The sequence below is a fragment of the Trichoderma evansii genome (assembly GCF_050947405.1).
Source record: "Trichoderma evansii strain SZMC 28006 chromosome Unknown GGI43scaffold_25, whole genome shotgun sequence".
NCBI classification, from domain to species: domain Eukaryota; kingdom Fungi; phylum Ascomycota; class Sordariomycetes; order Hypocreales; family Hypocreaceae; genus Trichoderma; species Trichoderma evansii.
In genome coordinates, this window is record NW_028145181.1 from 301,774 (window position 1) to 317,657 (window position 15,884).

The 15,884-nt window shown below is 48.0% G+C and overlaps 4 protein-coding genes across 4 annotated transcripts; all 4 read right to left on the reverse strand.

Annotated features, from left to right (window-relative positions):
• Positions 1-3,555: 3,555 nt before the first annotated feature.
• On the reverse strand, positions 3,556-5,267 carry GGI43DRAFT_215800 (pyridoxal phosphate-dependent transferase). Its single transcript, XM_083200265.1, has one exon. It carries the CDS (start codon positions 5,040-5,042, stop codon positions 3,639-3,641), a length of 1,404 nt encoding a protein of 467 aa, XP_083056702.1. The 5' UTR covers positions 5,043-5,267; the 3' UTR covers positions 3,556-3,638.
• GGI43DRAFT_215815 (transcription factor domain-containing protein) lies at positions 5,268-7,975 on the reverse strand. Its single transcript, XM_083200266.1, has 3 exons — positions 6,938-7,975; positions 6,421-6,858; positions 5,268-6,342 (listed from the first exon to the last, which is right to left on the reverse strand). Exons 1-3 carry the CDS (start codon positions 7,672-7,674, stop codon positions 5,493-5,495), a joined length of 2,025 nt encoding a protein of 674 aa, XP_083056703.1. The 5' UTR covers positions 7,675-7,975; the 3' UTR covers positions 5,268-5,492.
• A 2,475-nt stretch (positions 7,976-10,450) lies between these two features.
• Positions 10,451-13,219, reverse strand: GGI43DRAFT_425461 (uncharacterized protein; the record flags this gene model as incomplete). The annotated part of the gene is made up of 5 exons (XM_083208514.1): positions 10,451-11,152; positions 11,207-11,473; positions 11,531-12,593; positions 12,751-12,767; positions 12,959-13,219. 5 exons carry the CDS (start codon positions 13,217-13,219, stop codon positions 10,451-10,453), a joined length of 2,310 nt encoding a protein of 769 aa, XP_083056704.1.
• Positions 13,220-14,064: 845 nt separating this feature from the next.
• On the reverse strand, positions 14,065-15,884 carry GGI43DRAFT_215879 (Fumarylacetoacetase). Its single transcript, XM_083200268.1, has 2 exons — positions 14,583-15,884; positions 14,065-14,494 (listed from the first exon to the last, which is right to left on the reverse strand). Exons 1-2 carry the CDS (start codon positions 15,535-15,537, stop codon positions 14,154-14,156), a joined length of 1,296 nt encoding a protein of 431 aa, XP_083056705.1. The 5' UTR covers positions 15,538-15,884; the 3' UTR covers positions 14,065-14,153.

Consider the following 15,884-nt stretch of genomic DNA (forward strand, 5'->3'; position numbering starts at 1 on the left):
TATACTATAGCTTTAGAAAAAGGAAATCTTACTATACAACATGTTGGGCTTGACTATACTTAGCGGGCTGGCTAAAGCAAGACCTTCGCTAATAGCTCTAACAGAGCAGCTCTTGGGAGTAAAGCACAGGTTCTCTTGATGAATATACATTAAGTTTTTTGTACGTTCTGTTTTCACCTATCGCTCAAAACTAGTAGAAAAGAGACCTGGTTTGTTATTTACTAATCTCGAAAGCTTCACCAATTTATTTTGATGTAGTATTTGCTCTTGGGGATCCCCTGAATACAATGGTTTTGACTTCAATCAACGAATGTTCTTCTGTACTAATACTGGTCAGTCTTTAGAGGCGACAATATAGAACTGGTGATATGAAAGCGAATTTAGAACTGTAACAGCATTTTCACTGGATAGAAAATTCATTTCACCATGATCTCCAAGTTATTACACATATGAGCTGCCTTGAGCCACATCAATTGATACGCATATATCAATTTTATCGTACAGATAAATCATGACTTCTAAGTTTGCCATTCACTAAAACATATCATTGAGATAAATGGCCTATTTGTGCTCGGCATACTCTGACAAACCCAACTTGGCAATATTTTGCAAGCCATTGTGTTTAACAATAATTGCATGATTATCTCGTATCACATACGACAAATCAACAAAAAACTGAAGAGCATGAATTTACCAGCATCAGCTCAAACCGTCCAAGTTCCAGGCCGGTCCCACATCGCTGACTGCTCCATGTCTGCTCCATACGGGGAACGACGTGTTAGCGCGCAGATTTGCTATACGGAGCAAAGCGATTGACAGTAGCTATAATAAGCGAGACTTTTTGCAGTACAATGCAATTAGAAATGCCAAACAAGAAACGAAACATGTATATGAAGCATTGAAAAGGGCAACGTAGGATTACAGTTTCGGTGCGATCTCAGGCTGGATCTCGCATGCATAATCTTGACATCTGTTGGGTTGCCATAGGGTCCCGATCAAGAAGGTGGTGTGCCTGCAATCTGGATAATATGGGACGAGTGTTCATCCCGCCATTGACCAGGAAATTACCTTTGAAGGCTGCCAATAATGCGATTACATGTCCCTACATACGGCTAGTGCCGCGACTGACTCAGCTCTAGCAGAGACATTTGACCAATCTCCAAATAGAAAGTGTACACGTTGAAGGCGGCTCTTTTCGTGGTAAATAGCCGCAGATTTGACGTCTTGTCACCAGAAGCAGTGACTAAAATAACGACATCCCACTGCTGTATCGCAGAACCAACGCTGCAAAAAAAAAGAGCTGCTACAGCACAGCGTATTTGTATGAGTCGGCGTCACCGCATTTTCATCGCTCAACCACGATCCTCCTCTACCCTTGCTGTGCTTTGCTGCGGTTACGGTCCCCATAGGACGCAGCAGGGATAAAGGGCGGGGGTGCCTCTGAGCTGGACCCTTGGCGAGCTGCAAGATCCCAACCAGTAAAAAAAAGAAATTTTCCTCTTTTGCAGCGTCCCTTGCCTTACGCATGTAAGAAACAAACAAAGGAAAATAACAGGTCTTACTAGCATTCGCCTGTCTGAGAAAAAAGAAAAGCTGCAGCTTGCGAGATAATGAAAGAGCCATTCTTCTCTCTCCGGCCATCGGCCCCACCCCCGGTTCTCCCTCCGGTAGCCAATTCTTTCTCATCGCCGGTCTCACAAACTTATTAGCTAAAACCTGACCCCGAAGGAGTACCTAGATGAGGGTGGCACACGTGGGGTCCGTCTCAACGATGACAAGGGCATTAATACGGCAAAAATTAAAAAAAGGGAAAAACTGCCAAAAGCAAGACCAACTTCCCCAACCAAGTAAGAGGACAGCAAAGCCGTAAGACCCGGCAAAAGCCACCGTTTCCTTATCATACATCCATCTTCTTTCTTCAGCTCTCATACAGCTTTGGCCCCCTCTTCCTCGCTTTCACTCCCTCGCTTATTATACGTAACTCTTACCCTCGTTTTTTATCGACTTCATTCTTTATCGCAGGCCCTGTTTTTTTACACGTAGCCAGCCAATAGTCTCTGCTAGACCAGGCTAGGACAGGGCACCGCAGATGGTGCGCAGCCAGCCTTTTTCTAGCTCACGCGACGCACATCTCGTAGAGGAGAATCCACCCGAGTGCATATAGACTAGCACTGACTCGACGTCTGGCCCCGACCGTCAGAGGCATCTGGAGATATCAAACCTCTGTGCCAGTTTTTTTCATGTCGATCACCCGTTGATCTTTGACGCCGCGAGTCCTTTCCATATCTTCCTGAGACGGGATATCCAAGCGACCTGAGCTGTGATCAGAGCTGCTATTACCATCAGCTACGCCGTGACTGTTTTTTGCTATTCATATCTGCGTATTCCAGGAAACGGTAAGATTTTCTCCAATCCCTTGCGATATTTGCCCGTTCGCCGCCACCCTTCCTTGCGCACCCGTGACCGACCTTTCATGGCGGGGATCTGAAGGTTGGGCTGAAGTTAGGCATGCAGTGATGCGATAATGTCTCAAGCCAGCTAGATTTTTCTATTAAAATTCACATTCCTTCTCTTTATGATTCATTATTCTGACATATGATGTTTCAGGGCCACTCAGAAGCATAAAAAGAACTAGGGGCCGCGTTCCATTTTCTATTTTTATTCCTATTTTTCTACTCTCTCGGTTCAAACTAAATCGATCCACCCAAAATCTTCATCATGGCGCGGGGCATGTCCAGCTACTCCATGACTTCAAACTTCAACGGCTATGCCTCCGACTATGAAGAGAAGCTTCTCAACACCGTCTGGGTGAGCATTGTGGGTCTAGAGGTCCTAATGGTCCTTGCCGTCGCCACACGAGGCATCTTCCGACGACTCAGCCCACACCTCAAGCTGCGATCACGATAATTTCACAGCACTACCACAACGATACGCATATTATTCCAACCACATTACAACAAAGATACCAATGGCACATCATCATATTACTCGAGGCCCCATACTCTTCATTATTCTTCAACCTCATCGTTAAAAAGCATCAGCAACGAGCGATCACGGCGGCAGCATTTCTTTCACCAAAGATTTTATTTTTCGACTCTTTCACAATCACGACAGGCGTTTTTTTTGATACCTTTGCATTTTTTTTCCAATTGGGTGCGGTTTTTTGTTGCTACAGACCATTTATGAAAAAGCGAGCGAAATGGCGGAAAAAGTTGATTCGATTACGGGCAAGACGGGCGAATTGCAAAATGTGGAATGTCAATTAGATGAATTATGAATGCTATCTTTTCTTCTTTTCTTCTCAATGCTACAATCAAGAAAGCATCTCGTTGGAATTTAATGTGCCATCTTCATGTGTAAAATCATGCACCGCTGGTTGGGCTTGCCGTAGCAACAAAGTCATAATCTTAATGACTCAAGAAGTCTGTAAAGAAGCATTTCAATTGTCTAAAGACGCGTCTCTCTCTAAGTAATTTCTTGAGTATATATATGCGTGTATCTATTAGTATTCTTCCAATACCAAACCGCTCATAAACATTGCGCCAAAAACAATACCCCTCATCATATAGTCATTAAACCATCCCTCTTTTGATTTCCCTTTCCAATATTCCTTTCCTTGCTCAATCTCTTGCTTACTTCTAATAAAGGGGCATCGTCCCTTCAGTCTCTGCAAATGCCCTCTCCAACATCGCCAACCCTTCCTCAATCTGCTCCACCGTCACGGTAATCGGTGGTGCAATTCGGAAAGTGCCTCCAAAGCTCGGGTGGCTGCTCAGGTTCGCCCACACGCCTAAGCCGTATGCTGTGTCTCCAACCTTCTTGGCCAGCTCTAGGCCCGGCTCCTTGGTTTCTCTGCTGGCGACAATCTCGACGCCGGCCATGAGACCACGGCCGCGGACATCACCGATACAGCCATATCGTGACTTGAGCCTCAAGAGGCCATTTTGGAGGACTTTTCCTACTTCTCGGGCGTGTTGGACCAGGTTGTCTCTGAATACAATTTCGAGAACTTTATCGCCGACAGCAGCGGGAAGAGGGTCGTTGACGTGAGTAGTGTAAAACATGAAGCCCTTTTCGTTACAAACACGGTCAATCTCTTCGCTGGTAACGACTGCGCTAAGAGGAAGACCGTTGCCCAATGTCTTGGAAAGCGTCAGAATATCAGGCACAACATCTTCGTGATTAATGGCCATGAAGTCACCGCATCGTCCTACACCAGTCTGAGCTTCATCAACAATAAGCAGCAGGCCTCTTGCCTCGCAGTGCTTCTTCATAGCCTTGAGATATCCCGGAGGCAGAACAATCATGCCTCCAGAGCTCTGGATACACTCCACAATGCATGCAGCAAGGTTACCAGTGGACTGCAAGTCAACCATGCGCCAGCCGTAGTTGAGTTCAGCCTCCCAATCATAAGACCCATCGGGCTTCCGGAACTCAGAGCGATAGGCGTTAGGAGAGGGAAGCATAAGCTGGCCTGGAAGAGTGGGGCCCTGGCCTTTACGACCGTAGTGGTATTGGGCTCCCAAAGCTTGAGCAGTCATGCCGTGCCAGGAGGCGCCTAGACCAACTATTTCCCATTTGCCAGTGTACATCTTTGCCATCTTGATAGCGGCCTCATTGCTTTCGCCGCCGGTAGAGAGGAAGAAGGTCTTGTCCAGACCCTTGGGGAGAGCCTTGCAGAGACGTTCTCCGAGGCTAATAACAGGGGGAGAAACCATGCCAGAGAAGAGATGGTCGAGGTACATGGCATGGTCGACAACAGTCTTGACAATCTCGGGATGTCCGTGTCCTAGGAGGCAGGACATTTGACCTGAAGTCCAGTCAAGGATTCTGTGACCAGAAGCTGTGTAAATGTACATTCCTCGAGAACCAATAATTACGTCGTCATGGAACTTGGTGCCATAGATGGCGAGATGAGCTTTTGACTTTTCTTGGAGCTCTTTTTCATTGATTCCGTCGTAGAGTGTGGGAGCAACATCAAGCTTTCCAGATGCGGGAGCCAGAAGAGGGCTATCAGATCCGAAGAGAGCTCCTGGAGCCATTGTAAATGCTTATATTTTGACTGAAAAAGAATAAAAAGAGTCTCTTTTGGAGACAAAAGTTGAAAAATGATGAGAAAGATTATTATATTATATGGGGAAAATCGAAGAAGTGCCCGCAAAAAACCTCCCAATTTGTTTGTCGATTGAGGTATTTGATGATGTGAATTCGAAATGCAGTTGAATTTCTAAGGAAGAACAAACCAGTCTTATATACAATTTTTAAGAAAACTTTTTACCTTGCACGGTTATTTCTCATTCTTCTCCGGTCCCGTATCGAGAAGCGGACATCTTCGTGGCGACTGTTGGCTTTCCTAGCTTCGCCGCGGGAAACTGCCTTTTTGGCCAGGGCTGCAAACTTTCCCGCGGCAGAGCTTGCTCCGTATTATCTGCAGGACCCCCCTATCTATCTCTAGTTTAACCCACAAATAGAGCAGCCATGGGACTTTATCTTTACCAAGTGAAAGCATTTTGTAATGGGTCCCATATGCTAGGGAAAACGTGGTCTAGAATCGATGCGTCAAACTCTTGGAGGTCCAGACTGCTGTTGTTTCCACCTTGTTCATCCGGTGCCACGCCCGCCAGGATCTTCTCCACAATCTCGGCGTGTTGGGCGATGCAAATATCGCCCAAATCCCACTTGTGCTGTTCCTGATGAGAGCGAAGCGCGACGATTAGGTCGTGAGCAATTTTGAAGGACTGGCTTTGGACCAGCCCTTCAGGGGTGTTCTCTGTCTCCAGCGCACACCGCAGCAAGAAGTTGACGGCAGAAGGGAAAGCAAAAGAACTGACGGCCATCCAAAAATCGCCAAGATGGTCCTTTTGAAGATCTTGAATGAGCATTAGCATTTCCTCAGATGTCATACGCGCTGCCGAATGGCGATTCATAATCTGATCCTCGTTTACAACGTTCATTTGCTTCTCCGCTTCAAGCTGTATTCGCTGCAACAGCAGTTTAGCGGTTAAATATGCTAAACGAAGGTTTGCTGCCCCATTGATTTCTAGATGAGCTCCATGCAGGACAATGCGGCGACAAGGACCCTCTAGCTTCTCAGTCCATTGATTCAATGCAAGCTCGAGGTCCGTAGTAGTCAGCCTCTCTCGTCTAACAGAATACACGTACTGCAGAAATAGGCCAAGCACTTCGCTTAGGGCTACCAGTGAAATGAACACTTTGGCTGTGATTTCGAAACGTGAATTATTTGCTTCCGTTGAACTTTGTCGGAGATACTCTATGGTTGGCGGAGGCACGTCATACTGAGCCTTTTGGATATGAGGCGGTGTACCGTGTGCCAAACTTGTCCTGCAATTCGATTTGTAAGTCAGCTCTCTCATCTTCTTTACGTTATTGCGGCGTCTATAATAGGTATGTCACACGAACCATCTGTCATGAACCAACACCGACCACCAGATTTTCATGCGTAAATACTTCTCTGACTGCGGGATCTGCCATGGAAGAGGATTGTGATTTAAGCCTAGGGAATGCGCCATAGCAACCGCAGACCCGAGAAGCACGCCGTTTCCTATCAGTGAAGTAGTAGGGCGACCACCAATGTTTAGCAAAATCGCTTTAATGATAGACATTCCTGGCGATAGATGAAGTTCAGAATACACTGCTTCGCTAGCAAGATTCCAGATAAAACGACCTTCAGGACATCTATATCGACTCAGAGTTGGAGAGCTCTGCCAGTATATAATCGTATGGGCATATAGGCACGCCAGAAGTGCCGGTGAAATCCGCGTCTTGTCTTCCTGATACTGGCGGCGGAATGAGGCTTCATCTAGAAGTGGAAGACATACATTCACTTTTCTGAAGTATCTACAAGGAAAAGAGTCAGCTACGTGGAGTCTCCAGGATCCTGCGCGAAGTAAGGAAGTGGAAAGGGAGGACGACGAACTCGTCAATAACAGCCTCATTGTGAGGCTCTAGAAGCTTCTCAATTATCTCCAGCTTCTCTGCTGAAGGACTACGATTCAATTTGACACCAACTGGCCTTTTCTGAACCTCTGTAAATAGCACAGGGCGAGAACAGCTGGCAGGCTCTGGGACGATCATTCTGGTGCTCCTGGTAGCCCCGGGTATGCCAGAGAGGTATGTAGATAAAACCTGACTGTCATTAGTGGTAGCTGGCCCTACAATGTGTAGATTGAGATGTTGGTCATCATCAGAGCCCAATGCCATTGCTGACCCTTCCGTCCTGTCGTGGTAGCCTTGGCCCGGCCTCGACATTGCAGTAACTGTTGTGGGGGGTGCATTGGAAACTGGCATTGAAGCTTGCCGCTCCATGGCCGCATTTCTTGACCCAGCCATTGATGCTGAAGTATTAGCCTTTGCACCCCCATTGAATGATGCTGCGGCTCGCACACCGGCCCTCACTGGGGTCAACCCGGATGCTTCCACAGATGCTCGAGCCTCTGCTCGACGGCGGCGACGGCGGGCAGGTTCCGGAGATTCTGACGTTCGGGAATCTTCAGGGAAATAACACTCTGTCTGGTGAGCAAGACACGTCACACAAGCCGCATTATCGGCTGCGGTCTGACATCGTGACTTTCTCCGGCGACAGGGGATGCAGGCCGGCCGGAGGTGAGACCTGTACGGCCTTCCGCCCCCGCCGCTTTGTTGACTTCCGTCCATATTTAGCCAGAATGAGAATTGAATTTGATTTTCGGCAATTGAAGAAAGCAAACAAAAAAGGGATGCGTCCACGCAATCAAAACATTTCGTCTATGGATAAAACCAGTGGAACGGATAGTGCGCAGCGTGCAAAGCGAGATGGTCTGACTTGGCCGCGGGAAAGAGGGAGGTTGCCACGCTAGAAGTAAAGGATACGAGCCCTGGCTAGTGGCCGAGGTGGTTGGAAACTAGCAGTCTTAGCTTGAATCCAATATCAAAATCTCTAGTGCCACCAACATGACGAACTCACTGACGAAGATTGCCGATGCAGGCCAATGTGAGGGATCGGTTCAGCTGCACGGAGAAACCAACAAACAGACGAAATATATAATATAGAGTGCATTCAGCTTTCACGTGCCGCCACTAAGCGGTGATAGCGAACGGAGTGCAATTTCCAGCGTTTTCCGCATCAGAGCCTCACCTTCCTTAACCTAGCTTGTAACTCTGCAACTCTTTCGATATGACATAGTTTGAAGTGGCATCATTCAAGTGCCTAAGCCACCAGAAAGCAAATGCCACGGTATAAGTACTTGGGGCAATGATACGGCTATGGCCGCCCCTCCCATGGAATTAAGATAGCAGGAATCGAAAAAGTATAGGTACCCAGTAGACTAATCAGCTATCTACAAGCCCAGACTCTCCAGGGCAACTCCGGGCAGAGCTCTCAATTACCCACACTTGTCTATCAAAAGCACTAGTAATAGAGGTTTGCCACTTACATTGGGACGAGAGCTACTAGACGTTTCTCCAAACGAGATCTGGCCATTGAGACAAGAGGTGGAGTGCCCGTGCTATACAAGACAGGGCCCTTCTCGATAGCCCTTGTAGCGCTGCTGCAGGCAATAGCCGTTAACGGAGTGTCATGTCATCAAAGATCATAGCTTCGAGTAGAGTTGTGATACCTAGTAAGTAAGACCAGCAAGCCTTCCGGCTGGCCCGCTGGAGGTGTCAGTAAATGTACTAGATAAGATGGGGATGGGCTACACCACCGATTTACTCTTGTCATAAAGAAGCTCATTCAAGTTAAGCCGCCCGATCACGGCTTTGAAAGTCAGCATTGTTTAGCAAACTTTCTGCCCTGGGCGTCGCGGTGCCCACTGCGGCCCCATTGATTGTGGATAGCGGGTGAAGTGGATAGCACAAGTTTCCCGCGGGAAACTAGCGGAGTAGGCCTGAAGAAAAATGTTTCCGGGAAAAGCGGTAATACTGGGGAGGGGACGCCTTGTCTTTCGTGTCTGAGTGGGCAGATAGATAAGCAGGCGTAATGACCATGGTGAATGGATGTTGAAAGTGCTTCAAAGAGCGATGATCACCCTTTGGCGCATAATACACAGCCAGTTGTCAAACCATAGTATGCCACTGATGACTAGTGGGGTTTTCTTTTCATCTGAAATCTCGCTGCTAGGTGGTATCATCTCAAATTGCTCTGTACTTCTTGTAGGATCAGCCTAGGATAAGCAAAACTGGGGGTGATTCGCTGGCAAAAGCCCGAGAAGCATTATCTTGACGCCTCCGCCCCAGGTATGACTTTGAAGGGGCTCTTTCGTTCGTGTCGCAGTTATTTGCTGACTAATTCTGCCAGTATCAAAAATCATTCTTTCATTCAATCTTCTTTTATCTGTTGCCATATATTGCGAGCCGTGTATCGGTGGCTTGTCTGTGTTGAGAAATGCCCTTTGATGGACCCTGTCGCCGCGGGAAACTTTAGAAAGGACCTGAACCGGACAGTCCAGACCCTCCAAATGGCGAAATCTTAGTGGTCAAATCCGCTGAGAATTTCCGCTTTAAGCAATCGACAACGGCCACATCCATGCTCAGGGGTCTCCGGACTCCGTTGACGACTGCTCGGGTAACGCGACGTGGAACTTTCCCGCGCATTTACCCATTTGTCTGCCCGCCTTTTTGTCGGTGATCTGGTGACCATTTTTTTCCTTTTGGGTTTCGCTTATCTCCATTATGATTCTTGTGACTTTCTTCTTCTGCTAGTCGACTTTCTTCTAGTCGATTTTCTTCAATTAATAGGTATGAATGTGTATGTTTTGAGCGGAACAGCCAGTCGTAGGAATTCGCTTCTGCACACTGCACATTTTGTTAGCCAAACATCACCAGCGATGTTTTTTTCCCCTGAGCCAGTGGACGAGACAACGTTTGAGGCATGCAAAAGCGGATTGTGGGAATTGGCGCTGGAATTTATATCTTGGCTTAACAGAAGTTGCGATTGGCAGCGTAATATCATGCAGCATAGCTTAGTAGGGAGTGAAGACAATGCTGTCGAGTATTATCTCATACACTCAATTCCGTCTAGGTAAGTAGTAAGCTGCATAAGACCCTGAGATATTGCTAAAGAATTTGGCGGAGTATGTCGAACTGCCTCAGGCCAAAATCCACCGTCGCGGCTGCCCTCGATAAGATGCAGCAGAATATTGATAAATCATAAACGTATCCCAAGTAGGCCAAACTCGCCAGGACAAAAAAAAACTGCTTGATTATAAACTCTGAATGCAATTGACAGACTTTATATGAAAAGAAACTTTACTTTTCTATTCATTGATCAGGCTTAAATAAGCAGCTACCAAAAACAGCGAGCAAGAAAAAAAACAAGATGGCTATTCTATTGTACCTAAACAACTCCGTGTCATCAGCACAAATCCAATTATACGTTGGCTACCCGTAAGATAAAATCAGAAATTCTAATGTCCTTGACTTATGCACATACTCCTACATGACCAATATTCCTTCAAAACATCTCGCGCATATGAGGGAACACCGTCCCATCTGTGGACGTGAAAATGGGATTTTGCGGATCTGGAGACGTTAAGGCATGATGAGGTGGTACATGCTGGTCCTCCCCATTGCTTCCAAATTGAACGCCATTCAGACCAACATAACCCTCAAATATCCTTGACATCTCACTCTGTATCTTTTGGCCATTATTGTTGGGTATCATATTGTCCGTCTGCCTGGGTGGCATTGGCGGATGTTGAAACATGGGCTGATTCGTCGGCATGGTATCCATGTGGCCTCTGGCAAGGCCAATCATGCCCAGAGCGGCGCTCGAATGGGGATCCTCATCTGGATTTAGGCCAAATCGAGGAGCCACGTCTTTGAGTGATTTGATAGTTCGCCATAGTCGCTGAGAGACCCAGCTCTTGACAGACAGGTCCTTGACTAAATCAAGGGCCATGTAAAACTCTTCTCGACAGACGGCGCTGAATCGCACGGGGGCGTGTACCGATGCGAGAAAGACGACTGCTATTGCCGCTGAAAGGAATTGGTGGTAGAACACTTGCGCTCTTCGATATAGGTTGGTGGTGCTGTTTAGGTGGTGGAGGTATTGAATTGTGTCTTTGGCCAAGTCGACAACGCGCTGGGCTTCTAATGGATGCGCCATGATACTCGTTGCGCTGTGCAAAACAGGGGTATACAGCCATGTGCGTATCTAAGGAGCTGTTAGTATATTTGAGCGTTGGCTGGCACAATTTTGATGACTTACCTGGTTAAATCGCAAATATGTCCATATCCTTAATCGTTGGAGGTTATATGATGGTGTTGATGTTATCTGGGTCTCCTTGTCCCAGCTTCGCATTCTAATCTCCTCTGGAACAGTCTCGTACCAGCGTAAGATGTCTTGGTCAAGTCGTTCAATTTCCTCTTGGCCTAATTCCTGCGCAAGAACAGGCCCGAAATGGTTAACTTGACGCCACACTTTGGCTCCTATTCGAGAATAAGTAATCATGGCTACAAGGTAGGGATATTCCTCCTAGGGCGATGTTAGTTATTTAAGCTCTACTTTGTACGGAGGCATTGATGAACTTACAGGCATAGGTAGGGTTGGATCAATTTCATCATCTTGGATAGCGTATGGTAGACCCGTACCAAACGCCCATCGGCGGTCGAGAACGTAAGCCGACCAAAAACTGTTAAGTGCATTCTTTCTCTCGCTCTCGTTTTGTATCGTCATCAGCCCCCTCTTCTGGTGAATACCAAGCTCAACACAGAGCCGAACCACTTGGCCCATGACACGCCATGCCAGTACTTCCTCGTTGGACAAGAATCGGTAGCCAGCTACAAGTGCTAAGAGGGGAAGATCACAGACATCAAGGCCGTCTGACATGAGCTTTCGATTAACGATATTCTCCATGCTCTCATACACGCGTAATGCCTTCTCAGAATGACCATGTCCTTCTACTACAAGAGCACAGCATATGATGATTTTCAACTGCAAGGTTTCAAGATCATTCAGGAGCTCGATTGGCCGTTGATTTCTTAGATATAGCGAGACGTTTTTGACATGGGCGATAACGGCTTGGATATTGATAACGGGATACATGATCCCAATTTCTTCTTCGTGCACTCTACAGAGGCGCACCATCTCGTCTTTATCAAATTCCAAGAGCGGATCAGCCATCTGTGTTGGTATTGTAGTGACCATATTGCTGCTTGGGAGCGGTTCAATATCGTCTCCTTCCTCAGTAGTCTTCCATCCCATGTTACTGATTGTCTCCCTGGCGACATCCAAGGTGAATGCCGTGCTAGTCGGACCTTGAAATGGCGTTTGCTTCCCTAGGTAATCTGGCCGGTTACCAGATGCTGAGCTTTGTGATGGAGAAGGCGCAATGACCGAGCCAGTAGGTATGATGCGGTCGGAAGCCGGTGGCGCGAGTCGCGGCTCGCTTTGCATGTTTCTCATATTCTGATTGAGCCAATTGACCTCTTCCTGGAGGCGGCTTAGTTGCGCTGTGATCATTTTGAATTCGTCGGAGTCTTTGAAGTTGTTAGAGCAGCAGTTGGGCGCATAGAGACAGGCCAGATTGAGGTTGCCGCATCGTTGACATGGCGTTTCGCCGTTGCATTTGATTTTGCGCCTTTTACACTCATTGCTATATGGGGTTACCCCGGAAAAGTCAGTATACTTCAGTTTAGCTTACATCATGTTGATAATATCTGTGAATACGATGATTGGCGATGTGAAGCCATGTATAATTATGGCCTGATAGACCACCGGATATCATCGGAGGCAGCTGAATGCAGGCTTACCATGCAATAGAGATGTACTAAGTAGATCTTGATGTCAGCTGATGGAATTCAATCTCAATGTTTATAAAAAACCATATTCATTTGATGCTGCTCTGCAAGCATGTGAATCGCAGCTTATTCTTCTCCCTTGCCGCATTGCGCTTCACATTGTACCATTGCATCGCATCTCAACACCCGCCCAATCTCAAAAAGACACTCGTGAACTCACCCGATTCCTCTTACTCCTCGTCTGCTTCGCGCTCGCAGTTCCGTCCTCAATCGACTTCCTCTTATTTGCATTTTCATTGGCGTTTATAGGCGAATCGCCGCCGCCGTGCAGCGCGGAATTGTCTCCGTACATGGCGGAACCTGGGCTCATTTGCGGCCGTGACTGCGGCGTCTCGTACGAGACACTCGCTGAGTCGCTCAAAGCGCCGACTGGCGCCGTCAGGTAGCGCAAGTCTGAAGCCTGCGTTTCAATCTGCTCCATGGCGCGCGCGCGAGGTGCAGGCAACGAATGCCGTCCACTCTATTATGGAATGCCCTTTCTTATGTTTAACCCGTCCAAAGAGAGAACAGAGGGAAAAGGGCTACTGAGAGCCGTGCCTCGGACTTTGTGGCACGCTCCCGCACCAAGGCATAAAGCCGCGCCCACGTGACTTTGAAGCGCCGACTCGACCGGCAAAAACGCCCTGCTGGCAGACAAATGCAAGATAACAAATGCAGCTGAAGTACGGATTGCTGCTGGCGCGTACAAAATACCGCTACTCGCACTATTCCGTGGGCTGTAAGCCGTTAGGAAGCTGAGGCGTAGCTGGCAGCTTTCGAGGGCGGTGGAGACGTGGCGGCGCGATGCGTGGGCACCGATATTACTCGTCACTCGCAGGATCTGCCTCGACAGGCCCCAGGACGTATAATCCAAGTACGAAGTATATTATTGCAACCAGGTAGCACCCCCGACGCAGCGTGGCACGACAAGGGCTTCGGCAGCGTTGTCAAAAACCATGTGGAATCTCCGATCACCCGCTGCACGCGCTTGTCAGTGGGAAGCGCAACGGCGGCCACAATTCCTCCGTCATATTTCTTGGGTTGCAGCGCGTGGAGCCCGCGGAGCACGGCTTGGATGTCATTATCGGTAATGAGATACGGGGTAACGTTATTTCAAAGATTATATCCCTCCTTCTCAAAGCGGCTGAGAGCCTGTGAAACGGCAATACTTCAAATGCGACATAGTAATGTGCCTTCATACTGTCTATGCGAAGTTTCCAGGAGACACGGAGTATGCTTTTCAAACAAGTAGGCTTTTTATTGTAGGTAATGAGTCCTATGCTTCATTTTCTTCTTTGGAACTCATCTATTTCATAAGATGTTTTATCCATTACGTTTCACATTATGCATTCTTTTCTTTTTGTTTCCTCAACGCATCATGACCCATGAGCAGGCAGAATCTTGCCCTCACAGTCACCAAATCCGATCCGCACGCCATCCTTCTCACAGTATCCCCTCATGTTCAAGCTGTCGCCGTCCTCGATGAAACGGCGCACACCACCCTTCTCAAGCTGAACATCAGCTTTACCGCCCTCAGTCATTTCCAGCAAGCTGCCGCGCTCACGAGCCTCTGTGCCGCTAATGGTTCCGGACCCTAACAAGTCTCCGGCCCGCATGGGGCATCCGCCAACAGTATGGTGCGTAATCATCTGTGGGAAAGACCAAAGCAGGTTCCGGCCGCTCGTCTTGGTCAAGTTGACGTGATCACCGCTCTCAGCTAAGGCGCACCGCAAAGTCAGTATTCGTATACTTACAGTATGTATGTGTATATACAAAACTGGGGGGTGGGATGGAAAGGCACTCACTGGTAAGGCTGACTTCGAGCTGAATGTCAAATACGCTCTTCTTTTGCTTCTCATTGAGATAATCCTGGACGGGGGTGTCATTCGGCAGCGGTTCGGCGCGGAAAGGCTCCAGGGCATCCGCAAGAACGACCCAAGGGCTGATGGTTGAGCCAAAGTTCTTGCCGTTGAATGGGCCCAGTGGGACGTACTCCCACGCCTGAATATCGCGGGCGCTCCAGTCGTTCAAAAGAACAAATCCGAAAATGTATTCATCAGCTTTGTTGATGTCGATTGACTCGCCCATCTCGTTGGGCTTGCAGATGAAGCAGCCCAGCTCCAGCTCAAAGTCCAGTCGGCGGCAAGGGACCGTAGTCGGCTCTTTGGGGGTCGCTGCTGGGTTGGGGAGGATCTGGCCGCGAGGTCGTCGGATGGGAGTGCCAGATACGACGATACTGGAAGAGCGGCCGTGGTAACCCACAGGCAGATGGGTATAGTTGGGCTGTAGCGCATTGTCAGGTCCTCTGAACAGGACACCAACCTTGTAGGCGTGGTGATAGCCCGCGTAGAAATCGGTGTAGTCTCCAATCTGCATCGGCAAGTGCATCTTGACTTTTTCGACTGGAATCAGCACCTTTTGCTTCAGCGCCTCATTGTCCTTGAGAATTGCTGGCACATCGGTCGACTGGCTTAGGATGCGCTGAAGATCGCCTCTCACAGCACGATGCGCAGAGCGCCCGCGCTCAGCAAAGGCATTGAGAGATGCCTGTCCAAAGACTGCTGCTAGATCGCGAAGAGAGCTCAGCTGCTGCTTCACCTGCTCATCGCTAGCGAGTGCCTTGAGATCAATGACAAAATCGCCAATTCTAGCTCCAGCGCGGGGTTGTGAGCTACCCTCAGAAAAGATACCAAAGGGCAGGTTGTGAATTGAGAAGTCGCCATTTCGGTCCAATGGGACCCAAGAAGTTGTAGAAGCCATATCTTTTTGTTCCTTGATCTTCTCTATCTCTGGGGTTTTCACCACAAGCTATCTTTGAAAGAACAATGAAAACAAAAAATTAATCTTGAAATCTTTAAGCTCCCTCTACATTCTTTTGCTCGGCATATGAAGGTGGGATGGAATGGAGCACTTCCGCGCTGTGGGGAAGAGCCGAGAAAACCCGCCCGCCACCGGATGGAGCGTTCCGAGGCGGATTCGGATTCGGAATGGCTCCAAGACTTACACTGGGTGGTTAGTTGTATGGTAGATATTGTGAGCATTTGTAAGATGCATATCGTTTTCAATGGCACAGGGTCTAATAATCAATTATAAATCGAAATGCACAT

Excerpts from the sequence above, each read along its gene's own strand:
- GGI43DRAFT_215800 (XM_083200265.1), bottom strand. The coding sequence starts at position 5,042 with ATGGCTCCAGGAGCTCTCTTCGGATCTGATAGCCCTCTTCTGGCTCCC.
- GGI43DRAFT_215815 (XM_083200266.1), bottom strand. The coding sequence starts at position 7,674 with ATGGACGGAAGTCAACAAAGCGGCGGGGGCGGAAGGCCGTACAGGTCT. Across the intron at positions 6,859-6,937 it reads AATGAGGCTGTTATTGACGA|ATACTTCAGAAAAGTGAATG; the intron begins GTTCGTCGTCCT and ends TTTTCCTTGTAG. Across the intron at positions 6,343-6,420 it reads GTGTTGGTTCATGACAGATG|GACAAGTTTGGCACACGGTA; the intron begins GTTCGTGTGACA and ends ATCGAATTGCAG.
- GGI43DRAFT_215879 (XM_083200268.1), bottom strand. The coding sequence starts at position 15,537 with ATGGCTTCTACAACTTCTTGGGTCCCATTGGACCGAAATGGCGACTTC. Across the intron at positions 14,495-14,582 it reads GCTCGAAGTCAGCCTTACCA|CTGAGAGCGGTGATCACGTC; the intron begins GTGAGTGCCTTT and ends GGTGCGCCTTAG.